The sequence below is a fragment of the Cotesia glomerata genome, linkage group LG1 (assembly GCF_020080835.1).
Source record: "Cotesia glomerata isolate CgM1 linkage group LG1, MPM_Cglom_v2.3, whole genome shotgun sequence".
Lineage (NCBI taxonomy): Eukaryota > Metazoa > Arthropoda > Insecta > Hymenoptera > Braconidae > Cotesia > Cotesia glomerata.
In genome coordinates, this window is record NC_058158.1 from 9,734,282 (window position 1) to 9,749,870 (window position 15,589).

At 24.1% G+C, this 15,589-nt stretch overlaps 3 protein-coding genes across 6 annotated transcripts; 1 reads left to right on the plus strand and 2 right to left on the minus strand.

The window, feature by feature from the left end:
• Positions 1–6: 6 nt before the first annotated feature.
• On the minus strand, positions 7–1,301 carry LOC123259859 (ragulator complex protein LAMTOR4 homolog). 2 transcript variants are annotated; one of them, XM_044720630.1, is made up of 3 exons: positions 1,209–1,301; positions 1,046–1,129; positions 7–380 (listed from the first exon to the last, which is right to left on the minus strand). In XM_044720630.1, exons 2-3 carry the CDS (start codon positions 1,115–1,117, stop codon positions 126–128), a joined length of 327 nt encoding a protein of 108 aa, XP_044576565.1. In that variant the 5' UTR covers positions 1,118–1,129; positions 1,209–1,301; the 3' UTR covers positions 7–125. The 2 variants fall into 2 exon arrangements, with proteins under 2 accessions (XP_044576565.1, XP_044576573.1); XM_044720638.1 differs by having other exon boundaries at positions 1,046–1,125; positions 1,209–1,250.
• Positions 1,302–2,109: 808 nt separating this feature from the next.
• On the minus strand, positions 2,110–7,658 carry LOC123259801 (putative uncharacterized protein DDB_G0277255). 3 transcript variants are annotated; one of them, XM_044720526.1, is made up of 10 exons: positions 7,081–7,658; positions 6,897–7,007; positions 5,009–5,326; positions 4,812–4,923; positions 4,503–4,732; positions 4,255–4,416; positions 4,051–4,167; positions 2,945–3,084; positions 2,566–2,873; positions 2,110–2,495 (listed from the first exon to the last, which is right to left on the minus strand). In XM_044720526.1, exons 1-10 carry the CDS (start codon positions 7,150–7,152, stop codon positions 2,395–2,397), a joined length of 1,671 nt encoding a protein of 556 aa, XP_044576461.1. In that variant the 5' UTR covers positions 7,153–7,658; the 3' UTR covers positions 2,110–2,394. The 3 variants fall into 3 exon arrangements, with proteins under 3 accessions (XP_044576461.1, XP_044576466.1, XP_044576452.1); XM_044720531.1 differs by having other exon boundaries at positions 4,503–4,672; positions 4,812–4,926; positions 7,081–7,656; XM_044720517.1 differs by having other exon boundaries at positions 4,812–4,926; positions 7,081–7,654.
• A 2,235-nt stretch (positions 7,659–9,893) lies between these two features.
• On the plus strand, positions 9,894–14,269 carry LOC123259833 (beta-1,3-galactosyltransferase 5-like). Its single transcript, XM_044720578.1, has 3 exons — positions 9,894–10,273; positions 11,989–12,581; positions 13,614–14,269. Exons 2-3 carry the CDS (start codon positions 12,026–12,028, stop codon positions 14,111–14,113), a joined length of 1,056 nt encoding a protein of 351 aa, XP_044576513.1. The 5' UTR covers positions 9,894–10,273; positions 11,989–12,025; the 3' UTR covers positions 14,114–14,269.
• The last annotated feature ends 1,320 nt before the right edge of the window (positions 14,270–15,589 follow it).

Here is a 15,589-nt window from a genome sequence, read left to right on the forward strand (position 1 = left end):
AACGAATTATTTATAATTTGTCATTTTATTAATTTACATTATTTTTTTTAATTGCAAATTATTCTGACCTATTCCACTTTTTATGTTACAAAAGTTATTTTTATAATAATAATAGTAATTTTTATTTAAATTTTCATATCAATGAGATTTTGAGTTTCAATTGTCGCTGATTGACTTTTTAATAAGCGCAATTTTTTTTTGATAACGTGAATTTTTTTATTTGACAAGCAAATTATGTAGCAGTGGTTAGGATATTTTATTGATATTTTATTGAACGTGTCAGTTGATGATACTGCTTTGGGGTCTATTTTATCTGTCAAAGTAACAAGCGCTGTTATTATGTTAGCTGCTCTTTCGTCGTTTTCTAATCCTCCACCAGACTGTAAAAAAAAAAGGAAATTAATTTAGCAGATATTTGATCATTTTTAGAATTTTTTTAACAAATAAATTATAGCAAAAAAATATCCAGCTGAAGTTAGCAGACATCTGTCATTTTTTGGATTTTTACAACAAATAAATATGAAAATTAAGTTAACTGACATCTAAAAATTTTTACAATTATTTTTATTGAAAGAAATAAAAAAAAAAATTGTAAAACTTTAAGTGTAATTTTTTAATAAATATTTTTTTGTTTCAATTTATTAAATAAAAAAAAATTATAAATGTCGGCTAACTTAAGTTTTATCAAATAAATTATTATTAAAAAAAAACTTTAAAAAAAAGGCAACAATAAATTTTTTTGACATCTACAAGTGGAATTTTTGAGAAAATTTTTATTTCAATAATTTAATTGTCAAAAAAAATCCTAAAAATCGTCAGATGTCAGCTGACTTCATTATTATAAAAAAATCAACATCTAGAAATTTTTAAAAATTATAAATGCAATTTTTTAGAAAAAATTTATTTGTTAAATAAAATTAAAAAATCATCAAGTGATGGCTAACTTTACTGTCGTGTAAAAATAATATAAATAAATACATGATATAAATGTATTGAATTTTTTAATCATTGATATAATAATAATTGTAAAATAATTAGTTTTTACCGCAAGTACTGCTCCGTCTTGAGTGAGGACTAAATATCCTACTTGGTCTGGTATGCGCTCCATCAGCAACATTGTTTTGTCTAACTTAAGTATTATAATTATAATTATAAATTATTACCGTAAAAAATGTAAAGTATTTTTAAATGTTTTGTAAATTACTTACTAATAATGATTAAATGTTATTGAAGTAATTTTTGTTTGTTGTTACTTATGTAGTTTGTTTTTTATTTTTTGGTAAAGATATTTTTTCTTTGAGGTTCAGTTGTCAGCTGTCACTTGAATAAAGTCCAGTTTGTAAGATAAATTTTGTCGCGTTTATTCGTTTCATAGAAATGATTTATAATCTGGACGTTTTGCGCGTGTTCTATATTACCAGCAAAATTTAAATGAAAATTAATTAAAAAAATTTTTGGCATGAAAATCAAATGAAATAAAAAATGTAATTTTTTTAAAAAAATTATTTATTAAAGTTTTTATGAAAATTAATTTATTTAATTTAAAAAATTTTTGGCAAAAAAATCAATTAAAATAAAAAATGCAATTTTTTTAAAAAATTTATTTATTAAAAAAAATTAAAGAATTGTCATTTAATAACTTTAATATCATAAATTTAAATAAAAATTTTATTTAACAAAATTTAAATGAAAATTAATTAATTTTAAAAAATTTTTGGCAAAAAAATCAAATAAAATAAAAAATGCAATTTTTTAAAAAATAATTTAAAAAAAATTAAAGAATTGTCATTCAATAACTTTAATGTCATAAATTTAAATAAAAATTTTTTTTAGCAAAATTTAAATGAAAATTAATTTATTTAATTTAAAAAATTTTTGGCAAAAATATCAAAAAAAGTAAAAAATGTAATTTTTTTAAAAAAATTATTCATTAAAAAAAATTAAAGAATTGTAAAGTAATAACTTTAGTGTCATAAATTAAAAAAAATTTTTTTTTAGGAAAGAAAAAATAAAAGTAAAATTCGTGAGCAATATAAAGTGTTTATTTCAAAATTAATTAATATTGGAGATCATAATTATTAAAAAAACATACGCGAGATCTCCCGTCGTTGGTAATAATTATTACAATATATTTATTTATTTATATATATAAATTTATATAAAGTATAAAATCAAAATAATGACTAAGTAAACAAATGTTAACGATAATAAATTTATAAATAAACAAATACTATAAAAGTGAAAATATTATACATTAAAATTTTTTTCATTCAAACTTACTACGTCAACAAAGTGCAAATGCAATCTTTTTATAATTTTTTTTTTTTTTTTTCACTCAACATATTTAATAATTAAATTATTAATTCGATTTATTTATCTTCTATATTAATGTTTCTATACCCATACGCCATGTGGATTTTTACTAGTAGGCACTGCGTTCTCCAGTTGCCTTGGTGGTCCTATAAGTTTACGTGGACAAATAGGTTTTTGATTACCTAAAAGAAATTTTAAATTTTAGTTAAAAATAATGACAAAAATAATGATAATAGTAATAATAATATAAACCTTCTAATAAATTTTTGATTTGTTCCTCTTGACATGCAACAGTCAAACTCTGTAAATTAGCTTCTTTCATCTCCGAAACTAATTTTTCAACTTGTAATTTTTTATCTACAATAGCCGATTCAATATTCGTAACTTCTTGTTTCAATAAATCAGCCGACTGATTAGTGTGTTCTGTTAACCGTTTAGCCAATTCGAGTTCACTTTGTAGTCTTTCCATTTCATTCAATATTTTTCGTTCCATAGCTGAACGCTCCTCGGTTTCTCGGTTAATATTGTGTTGCTCTAATGAAAGTTCATCCACTAACAACCTAAAATCGAAAAAATAATAATTAAAAATCAAACCAATCAATACTAATAATAAAAAAAAAATTAATCATACCTTATTTTATTTTTACATTGCAGTAATTCCGTTTCGCACTTATTGATCTTCGATCTAAGCGAATTTATTTCTGATATCAGAGATTTTTCCTGCTGTCTTACAAGTTCATTTTCTTCTTCAGTGTGCATTAATTCACTTAACTAAAATAAATTATATAATTAATATAAAAATTTTCAGAATATTATCTATATTATTAAGAGAATAAGTAAAATTATGTGGCCAGTTTATTTATATGATAAAATGGGTTTTTATGGTTAAATTTGGTATCATTTGAAAGGTCTTGACTTGAATTTGTGCCTTTTCGAGGTTTTATATTATTCTCACATATATCAATTTATTATGATAAGTATTTAGGCTGAATTCGTAAATGCTCCATCTCTAGATACATAATTAAGAAATGACCTTGTATCTTGTGAACAATTGACATTTTTAAATATATAAGCTCACCCCGACATTGCACTCATCGAGACCTTTCATTTGAGTACCCACATCAATTTTTCATAAATTTATATATATTATATATATGTATATATGAAAAATAAATCAAAAATGCATGTGGGTACTCAAATGAAAGCTCTTGATGAGTGTAACATCAGGATGAGCTTATATCTTTAAAAATGTCAGTTGTTAAGAAAGTACTGAGCGATTTAACATAATTAAGAAATGACCTTGTATCTTGTGAACAATTGACATTTTTAAAGATATAAGCTCACCCCGACATTGCACTCATCGAGACCTTTCATTTGAGTACCCACATCAATTTTTCATAAATTTATATATATTATATATATGTATATATGAAAAATATATCAAAAATGCATGTGGGTACTCAAATGAAAGCTCTTGATGAGTGTAACATCGGGATGAGCTTATATCTTTAAAAATGTCAATATTTAAGGAAGTACAGGGCATTTTAACAAATATCTTGTGAACTATTGACATTTTTAAAGATATAAGCTCATCCCGACATTACACTCATCGAGACCTTTCATTTGAGCACCCACATCAATTTTTCATATATTTATATATATTACATATATGTATGTATGAAAAATATATGAAAATGCATGTGACAGCAAGGTTGCTAGTTAAAAATAATCAAGTACCTGTTCTTCTAAAACACGACCGGCTGATTCAATACGATTTATTTCCTGTGATATAAAATCCATTTGATTATAGTGCTCTCTATTTTTACTCTCCCAATACAAGATTTCGGCGTTCAACTATTAAACAAAATTAATTATTATCATTAAAAAAATAAATTATAAGTACAATTTGGTTTGATCTAAATATCATAAAAAAAAAAATACTTTAGTGAGATCAACTTGTTGTGAGCTAAGAGTATCGCGTTGGTTATTGACTAGTTTTATAAGTTCAGCATAACGATGAGTATAAGCCACAGCTACCATATTTTGCGGTTGACTTAGTTGCGGCTTACTCGATTGCATAAGTCCCTTTGTATCTTGGATCTCCTGACGTTAAAAAAAAAAAAAAAAATAAAAAAATAAATATCACTGCAATAATTTAAATTTAAGCTGAGCATTAATTAATATTTTACCTGACTACGTTTTGATTTAGTAGAACCAGTAGCCGAGGACTGTTCTTCTTTGGAAAGACTGAAATTTTCACTAGTCGAACTTTCTTGAGACTGTGACTTGCTATTAGTCACTATTGGTGGCGGAGGATCACGATACGGGGGCAATGTCCTCAATGGTGATGAATCAGGACCTGGAGGATCACGATATGGTGGTACTTCACGGGTTTTTTTGTGTGTTAAGCTTATAAATCCTTTTTAAAAATCAAAAAATAAGAAAAGCAATCAAAATAAAAAAACTAGAAAAAAAATTATAATTTTTATTTTTTGTACCTTCGCTACTCGAAGCTCTGGTAGGTGACTCATTGCTCTTAAATGCAGCTTTTCTCGATTGTATTTTGGTCTGTAGTGTCGGTTGTACTACAGCAATATTTTCCATTTGTACCTGCTGCAAAATATAATCATTAATCATTAGATATTTTTTCAAGAACAAAATATTAATTAAAAAAATGTAGTAATTGAAAATAAACCTCTGAATGATCAGATACTGTTCCGTGCAATCCACTAAACGTAAGGGATTTTCGTATGTCCCGATTCCTCTTGAGTACCTCCGGTGATTCATTACTCTCAGACGTAGAGTGTCCATTATTACTATTGTTATTATTATTGTTACTATTACTACCGCTATCGTGACTTCTATTATTAACGAATTGATCAGATGACGAGTTTAGTGCTCCATTAGGCCGGGTTCTATTTAATACATTCGGCTGATTTTTGTTCACATCCGAGTTTGACTTTCGAAGAATCAATTGAACATCTGGAGCGTATTCGCCGTACTTCATCAGTATCTAAATTAAATTAAATTTATTATTACTCGGAATTTTAGGAGATTTATAATGACACTGAAGTTGACAGACATTAAAAAACTTTTTTTATAATTTTATTGTAACTAGTAACCTTGCAGTCACTATGTGACTGCCGTGATCTATGAACTATAAATAAAAAAAATTTTGCTTTATTAAGTAATGACTTTTGTTAAATTGCACTGTGCTTTCTTAAATATTGACGTTTTTAAAGATATAAGCTCATCCCGATGTTACACTCATCAAGAGCTTTCATTTGAGTACCCACATGCATTTTCATATATTTTTCATATATACATATATATATAAATATATAAAATTTATGAAAAATTGATATGGGTACTCAAATAAAAGGTCTCGATGAGTGTAACATCGGGATGAGCTTATATCTTTAAAAATTTCAATAGTTCACAAGATACAAGGTTGTTTCTTAATTATGTGAAATTGCTCTGTACTTTCTTAACTATTGACGTTTTTAAGGATATAAACTCATTCCGATATTATAATCGTCAAGAGCTTTCATTTGAGTACCCACATGCATTTTCATATATTTTTCACATATACATATATATATATATATATATATATATATATATATATATATATATATATATATATATATATATATATATATATATAATATATATAAATATATGAAAGATTGATGTGGGTACTTAAATGAAAGGTCTCGATGAGTGTAACATCAGAATGAGCTTATATCTTTAAAAATGTCAATAGTTCACAAGATATTTATTAAAATGCCCTATACTTTCTTAAATATTGACGTTTTTAAAGATATAAGCTCATTCCGGGGTCACACTCATCTTTCATTTGAGTACCCACATGCATTTTGATATATTTTTCATTTATACATATATATAATATATATACATGTATGAAAAATTGATGTGGGTAATCAAATGAAAGGCCTCAATGAGTATAACATCGGGATGAGCTTATATCTTTAAAAATATCAATAGTTCTCAAGATACAAGATAATTTCTTCATTATGTTAAATTGCACTGTACTTTCTTAAATATTGACGTTTTTAAAGATATAAGCTCATCCCGACGTTACACTCATCAAGAGCTTTCATTTGAGTACCCACATGCATTTTGATATATTTCTCATATATATAAATATATGAAAAATTGATGTGGGTACTGAAATGAAACGTCTCAATGAGTATAACATCGGGATGAGCTTATATCTTTAAAAATGTCAATAGTTCACAAGATACAAGGTCATTTCTTAATTATGTATCTAGATATAGTGCATTTTCTAATGCAGCCTAAATATTTATCATAATAAATTGACAATTGGTGAGAATGATATGAAACCTTGAAAAGGCACAAATTCAAGACTATCCTGGAGACAAAATTTTTCTTACTCTTTTAATAATATAGATTTACTTTTTGTAAGAATTTAAAAAATTGACAGTTGTCAACTAGCTTCAGTATCATGATCAATAAATAATTCTAAATCTTTTTTAATCTCGATAAATTTTTATAAAAAATTTAATAAATAATTATTTTAAAAATTGAAAAACAAATACCATAAGAGGATTTTCATAGGGTGCCAAAAGACGTTCACTATTACGCCATCGTTCAACCAAAGTAAACCTCCCAGACTGGCTGGTAGCATGAGCTAGTGCGTAAACTACATCCTGAAAAACATAAATCACTCTCTTAAAAATATGTAAACAAAATAACTAAAAAATTTTCAAATAAAAAACAAACCTCGCACGTAGTTGTCTCAGTGACACCACAAACAATCCGTTGTATTCCTTCAACCCAAACTTTCAGCTCCATATTATTGTTTCATCTACACCTTATAAGCTGCATTATAATTTATTATCTCACCGTCTAACAATAAAATATTAAAACACCCGTCACAAATTCCCTTTACGGTCACCATTAAAATCTTTCGTCATATTTAAATATATTTATTTTTATATATATTTTATCCCACTCCCATATCCCGTAATTGTATCACCACTCTTAACAGCTAAGTATTTATCATCACTAATTATTGCTAATAAATAATAATATTTATGACACTGAATATCCACACCCAATTTCCAGCGTAAAATAAAAAAATCAATGAACTACACTCGTTTGTTAAATACTATTGTTATGTAGTAAAGTGTAGTAGAATTCGTAGTATTTGTAGTAAAAGGAATGGCAATATTAAAAAAAAAATTGTAAACATTTATATATTGTTGAATTTATCAAACATATTTCCATCTCACTCTTTTTTTAAGAATCGAGTCTATATTTAATGTCAGAGCGAAGAAGATGACAAGTGATCTTCTAACGAGACTATAAAACTATAGAATGAAATTTACGACACTCATCAGCGCCATTGTGGACGGATCATTAACTATTGTGACACTGAAGTTGACAGATTAAAAATTTTTTTAGCAATTAAATTATTATAAAAAAAATTTAATTAAAAAATTCCATATGTGAAAATTAATTAAAATTACAAGTGAACATTTTTAGAAGTATTTTTTTATTGTAATTAAATTGTTAAAATAATTTTTTAAAATGACAGCTAACTTCAGTATTATAAAAATACTAATGTAAAATCTCTCTTAAGTTACGTAGGTTTTCTCCTTTGCTCTTATTGGTCAGCTGTCAAAAAATAAAGACAGAAATGGAAAACTTTAAAGAAGTTTTTTTTTGGATATAAATGTAAAGAGCATAACTTATATTTTTAGTTTATTAATTACACTGAAGTTAGCTGTCAGCTGTCAATTTTTAATGAAAATTAAGTTAGCCGACATTTAAAAATTTTTAGTTTTTTTTTTATCGAAAAAATGATTACGAAAGAATAGAAAAAAATTTTTCACTTGTAAAAAACTTTAAAAACTGTAAGTGTAATTTTTTAAAAATATTTTTTTGTTCTAATTTAATTATTAAAAAAAAATCAAAACATTAAAAACGTCGGCTAACTTTAGTATCATCAATTTTTTTTAATTTTCATAATAAAAAAATGTTTCTATAAGTATAATAATAGTTGGCCGACATTTTCGATTTTTTATTTTGCTTAATTTATTAAATAATAACTGAAAAAATATTTTTAAAAAATTGGACTTGTAGTTTTTTAAGTTTTTAACAAATGAAAAAATTTTTTTTGTGATAATTCTTTTAAAAAAAATTCATAAAAATTTTTAGATGCCTGCTATAACTTTATTTGTATTTTAAAAGTTTCTACTTTTTTTTTTTAATTTTTACATGTGGAATTTTTTTATTAAATTTTTTTTCACAATAATTTTAATTATAAGACTGAAATCAGCTGACATCTGATGATTTTTATGAAAATTAAATTAGTCGACATCTGAAAATTTTTATAATTATTTTTATTGAAAAAATTGTTACTGTAAAATTAAAAGAAAAAATTTGACATGTAGAAAATTCAAAAAATTAAACGCGCAATTTTTTTAAAGTATTTTTTTACTAGCAATTTAATTGTTAAAAAAAATAAATAAATTTTTGAACGTCGGCTAACTTTAGTATCATTGATTTTTATGAAATTAAGTTAACTGACATCTAAAAATTTTTACAATTATTTTTATGGAAAATTTTTATACAAAAAAAATGAAAAAATAAAAATTCACTTGTAAAACTTCAAGTGCAATTTTTAATAAATATTTTTTTTGTTCAAATTTATTAAATAAAAAAAAAATAAAATTATAAACGTCGGCTAACTTTAGTTATATTTTTTTTGACGATTAAATTATATATAATATTAAAGTTAGCCGACATTGATAATTTTTGGAGTTATTAAATAATTATTAAATTAGAATTAAATAAGATTTTTAAAAAATCACACTTAGTTTTTTAAAATTGATTTTTTTTTTAATAATTTGATCAATAAAAAAAATTCTAAAAAATTTTAGATCTCGGCTAAGTTAATTTTCATTTAAATTATTGAAATAAAAATTTTCTAAAAAATTCCACTTGTAGAAGTCAAAAAAATTTATTGTTGCTTTTTTTTAATATCAATTTATTTGTTGTAAAAATCTAAAAAATGACAAATGAAAATTAATTTAGCAGATATTTATTAAATTTTAATTTTTCTAACTAACAAACTATGGCAAAAAAAAAAATAAAAAAAAAAGTGACATGTAAAAATTTTTAAAAATTAAAAATGCAATTTTTTAGAAATAATTTTTTGGGACAAATTTTTTTGTTAAATAAAATTAAAAAATTGTTAAGTGACTGCTAACTTTAATATTATAAATGACAAATGTCTGCTAACTTAATTTTCATTTTTTAATTTTATAAAATTTTAAATAAATTTTTATGACAATAATAATAAAGTTAGCCGACATTTTTGATTTTTTTATTTTGCTTAATTTATTAAATTATAATTAAAAAATATTTTTAAAAAATTGTACTTATAGTTTTTGAAGTTTTTAACAAGTGAAAAAATTTTTTTATAATAATTCTTTATTAAAAAAAATCATAAAAATTTTTAGATGTCGGCTAACTTTATTTTCATATTTTTATGTCAGTTAACTTCAGTGTCATGCTTGTAACTAACTTCAGAAGCATGACAATACCAACGTACAGGGCGTTGTTGCTCTTCTCCATTCTCTTGCAAATAATTATCGCATTAATTTCTACCATACCCGTCAACATATATGCACATAAGTAGCTATACATTCTATACATTGTATATAACAAATATATTTTTTAACAAACGTTCAATTTATTCTTTTCTGACATTGACATATGCCGACCACGGTATAAATGTACTTGACTGCTGATAAATTATTAACAAGTGTATAAGTACGTGGTCTATCTACTTTTTTTTATATTTTTATTTGAATTCGATAGTTTTAGTCCTTGGATTATGTCTAAGTACACAATCCGGGTAACAGTCATTAGTTCATTCCGACCACGTAAAAAATAAGATTACGAGGTAAGCTTCTTTGTTATTTTATATTTTTCCTTAAAAAATATTATTAATATATTTTTTTATTCTTCTGTTATTTTATTTTAGACTTTCAAAAATGATGCTCCAATTTTATGGTTAAAATTTGCGCATTAGTGTCATATTTTTCTATAGTTTATTACAATGATAGTGCAAATAATAAACGTTTGACAGTTTTCTAATTAAAAATAATTAAATAAAAAATTCAAAATTTTTATTAAAAATAAATCTTGAAAAAAATTTTTTTTTATTTTTACACGTGGAATTTTTTATGAAAATTAATTCAACAGTTATTTAATCATTTTTCTAACAAAGAAATTACTGCATAAAAAAATGGACATTTAGAAATTTTAATAATAATAATAATGAAGTTAGTTGTCAGCTGTAAATTTTAAAAATTTTTATAACAATTCAATTATAATAAAAAAATATGATATTAAAGTTAGCAGTCTTGACAATTTTTTAATTTTATTTGACAAACTAAAATTATTTTAAAAAAATTGCAATTTTAACTTTTTGAAATTTCTACATGTCAATTTTTTTTCCATAATTTGTTTGTAAAAAAAATTTTTCAATGTCTGCTAAATTAATTTTCATTAAAAGAATGCTTCTAAAAATTTTCACTTGTAATTTTTATTAATTTTCACATGTGGAATTTTTTAATTAAATATTTTACAATAATTTAATCGCCATAAAATTCTAAATGAATTTTTAATGTCTGTAAACTTTAGTGTCATAAATTTTAATAAATTAAAAATGCAATTTTTTAAAAAATATTTTTTCAGAACAAATTTTTTTGTTAAATATAAATAAAATTACAAAATAGTCAAGTGACAGCTAATTTCAATATCATAATTTTTAAAATAATTTAATTGTTAAAAAATTAAAAAAAATTGACCGACGTCTGCTGATTATATCATCATAAATTAAAAATTTTTTAATGACATTAAAGTTAGCAATCACTTGACCATTTAATAAAAATTAAGTTAGCCGACACTCAAAAATTTTTGATTTTTTTCTTTAATTAAAAATTAGAACTAAAAAACTATTTTTAAAAAATTCCACGGATAATTTTAAAAATATTCTACATGTGAAAATTTTTGTTTTAATTTTTTAAAAATTATTTTTCAATAAAATAAATTTTCAAATGTCCGCTAATTTAATTTTCATGACCATTTTTACAATACTAAAGTTAGCCGATGTTTTTAATTTTTTGATTATTTTTTATTTATTAAATTAGAATTGTTAAAATTTTTAGATGCCGGCTAACTTGATTTTCATTTTTCATGACCATATTTTTATTTTTTTTTAACAAATAAATTTGTTCCAAAAAATTATTTAAAAAAAAAATGGGATTTTTTATTTTTTTAAATTTCTTTGTCAATTTTTTTTTATAATTTATTTGTTAAAAAATCTTAAAAAATTCTAAACTTTCTGCTAAATTAATTTTCATAAATTTTTATCAATAATAAATTATTTTTACATAAAAGAAAAAAAATTTGTTTATCTACTGTCATCACTATCATTAACTGGAAGCATAACTATAAATATTTTAAAAATAAATGAAATGAATAATCTATTGAGTAATAAAAATGACAATGTAATTAAAATTTATCAAGTATTAAAGCGTAGAAAAATAAAAGATTCGTAACTGATAAAGATAAGTAACAAATCCTACTAATAATATATTTAATGACACACAGGATGGCGTGAGTAGAATGATAAGGTGTTTATGTGAATATGTTGGATAAGCGGCGGCTTCATGGCCACGTGTCGCCGCCAGGTTACTTGCTGTTTGTGATTGCCCTATTTTTAATGGGATTTCTATCATTTTGGATGCTAATTATCGGGTGTCCAGAGTCATCGCTGCTAACTACCGAAGTAACTGTTCCCGGATATATTCTACTTGTTCCTGACAACGTCTCAACGATTCCTGTACCATATTCATTGAACGATCTGCCGTCCAGCGATGAATCGACGCTGATTGATATTAAAAATTTTAAATTCACCATCAATCATGATCCCTGCAACAAAACGCAGCCGCTGCTGCTGATGCTGATACACTCGGCCCCTGGTAATTTTGCTAAACGCAATGTCGTGCGTGACACTTGGGGCAAGCAGACGCCAGAAATGGTCGTGCTGTTCCTTGTCGGAGCTACCCTCGACTTTCAGGCTGATTTGAACAAAGAGAATAATAAGTACCAAGATATTATTCAAGGAAATTTTATTGATGCATACAGAAATATGACTTACAAACACGTCATGGCTTTGAAGTGGGCTACGTATCATTGTCCAAGTAATTATTCATTTTTTTATAATTGACAATTTTTTTAAACTAAATAATAGATTCTATTATTGTGAACAGATTATGTAATCTCTCAGAACGGAAAAAAAAATATTCTTGTTTTTTTATTATTTTTTATTGAAAGCATTAATTATTTTATCAGTTAATTTTTTTATAAAAAAAAATTATCTTTATAAAAATTCTTAATTATCTCAGTAAACATAAAAGTTTGTTTTTTTTTTTTCTAATGAAATAAATAGAATCTTGCTTTATTAAATAATAAATTTTGTGAAATTGCACTGTACTTTCTTAAATATTGACATTTTTAAAGATATAAGCTCATCTCAACGTTACACACATTAAGAGCTTTCGTTTGAGTACCCACATGCATTTTTTATATATTTTTCATATATACATATATATAAATATATGAATATATGAAAAATCGATGTGGGTATTCAAATGAAAGGTTTTGATAAATGTAACATCGGAATGAGCTTATATCTTTAAAAATATCAATAGTTCACTAGATACAAGGTCATTTCTTAATTATATTAAATTGCTCTGTACTTTCTTAACTATTGAATTTTTTAAAGATATAAGCTCATCCCGATGTTACGCTCATCAAGAGCTTTCATTTGAGTACCCACATGCATTTTGATATATTTTTCATATATGCATATATGTATAATATATATAAATATATGAAAAATTGATGTGGGTACTCAAATGAAAGGTCTCGATGAGTGTAACATCGGGATGAGCTTATATCTTTAAAAATGTCAGTAGTTCACAAGATACAAGGTCATTTCTCTATTATGTATCTAGAGATAGAGTATTTTCGAATGCAACCTAATTACTTATCATAATAAATTGACTATTGGTGAAAATGAAATGAAACCTTGAAAAGGCAGAAATTAAAGTCAAAATCTTTGCAAAGACACTAAATTTCACTAAAAAAACCAATTTTATCATATGAATATCCAGTAAACAAAAGTTTTCTTATTTTCTTAATAATATAGATTATAATTAATTATGTTTTAGGTGCTAAATATATATTAAAATTGGACGACGACGTTTTCGTGCACACTCCAGCAATGATAGACTTCTTGAAACACGGTCTTTCGCCATGGGGTGCTCGGCGATTAATTCTGTGTGACCCGCTTTCAACGGGGGCTGTGAAAAGGTCATGGCGTTCTAAATGGCGAGTATCGCCTCAAGAATATCCTGGCAGAAGTTATCCAGCTTATTGTGCAGGTTGGGCTATTTTATATTCACCAGATAGTGTATTTCTACTGTATAAAGAAGCTCAAAGAGAACCATATTTTTGGATCGACGATGTCCACATTACGGGAACAGTCGCTAGAAAAGTTAATTTAACTCACAGCTCATTACATTCATTAGTATTAAAAAATGAAGATATGGAGGAGTTGTTAACTAATCCGAATGTACATCGTGAATTTTTATTTGGGCCGCCTAATTTGGCTGAAAATCATATTAAGGCTTTACATTATTTGAGCCAAGCTAATAAAGTTTGGCAATAATAAAAATTCACTATTTATTAATACGCTTATTGCTAAAATATTCTAAAGGAATTATAAAAGTCATTTTTACAAAAATCTTGAGTGTATACGAGAAGTAAATTTAAAAATTATTTTATTTTTAGAGCGATTAAGGTTGAGGGTATTTTTAAAATTAAAATCATTTATTTTATTGGCTTTTGAATTAATTTAATTTGTAAAAATATAAAAAACAAAAAATAGCCTGATTAATATTAAAGTATAAAATCAAATTTATAAATAGTAATAACATTTATGGTAAAAATGTATATTAACCTGATAAATTATCTTTAAAATCATGAAAATTATTAACTTTTATATAACACAAGCCCAATTTTTCACAAAAATTGTTGGGTGTAAGTTATAATTTAATTTTTGGTAAATATTTACAAGTGGGGTCAACCATTTTTATTTTTATTTTTTTGAACGAAATTTCTATTTGATTTTACTGATATATTTTTTTTTAATTCATAAAAAAATGAACAATTTTAAAAAAAAGTTGATCACAATTTTAACAAATTTTCAAAAAAATTAATATTCTACTTTTTTTTTTTAAAATTGTTCATTTTTTTATGTATTTTTCAAAAAAAAATGTATCGAAAACATCAAAAAAAGATAAAATAGAATTTTTATCCAAAAACATGAGAGCCCAAATTTTTTCCAACTTTTGAAGGCAAAAAAGCTATCAAAATCTTTATTTTTTTCTTTTACGACATTTTTTATCATAAATGCGCCGTAAAAACAAGCAGAATAAAAAAAAATTGAAAAGATTAATTTTTTACCTAGTTATTGCCCAAAATGGGGTTGACTATTTTAATTTTCATTTTTTTGAACGAAATTTCTATTTGACTTTTTTTAGTATTTTTTTTTTTTGAAAAATACATAAAAAAATAAACAATTTAAAAAAAAAGTTGATTATCACAATTTTAACAAATTTTCAAAAAAATTTTTTAATTTTTTAGAAAATTGTGATATTCAACTTTTTTTTTTAATTGTTCGTTTTTTTATGTGCTTTAAAAAATATATCAAAAAAATATAAAATGTAAATTTTATTCAAAAACATGAGAGCCAAAATTTTTACCAACTTTTGAAGGCAAAGAAGCTACCGAAATCTTTATTTTTTTCTTTCACGACATTTTTTATCATAAATTTCCCGTAAAAACAAGCAGAATAAAAGAAAAATTTGAAAATGTTAATTTTTCACCTAGTTGTGGGCCCACTTGTAAATAATTACCAAATTAATAACTTTTATATAACACAAGCCCAATTTTTCATCAAAAGTTTTGGGTGTAAGTTATAATTTAATTTTCTAATGATTGAATTTTTTAATTTTTTTTTTTTGAACATCTATTACGAAGTAGCTTATCATTATTCAAGTAAATTGGCTACTAATACATTTATTAATAAATGAGGATACTTTTTTTTGTAATAATTAAATTCAATTCAAAGAGTATCAATCGA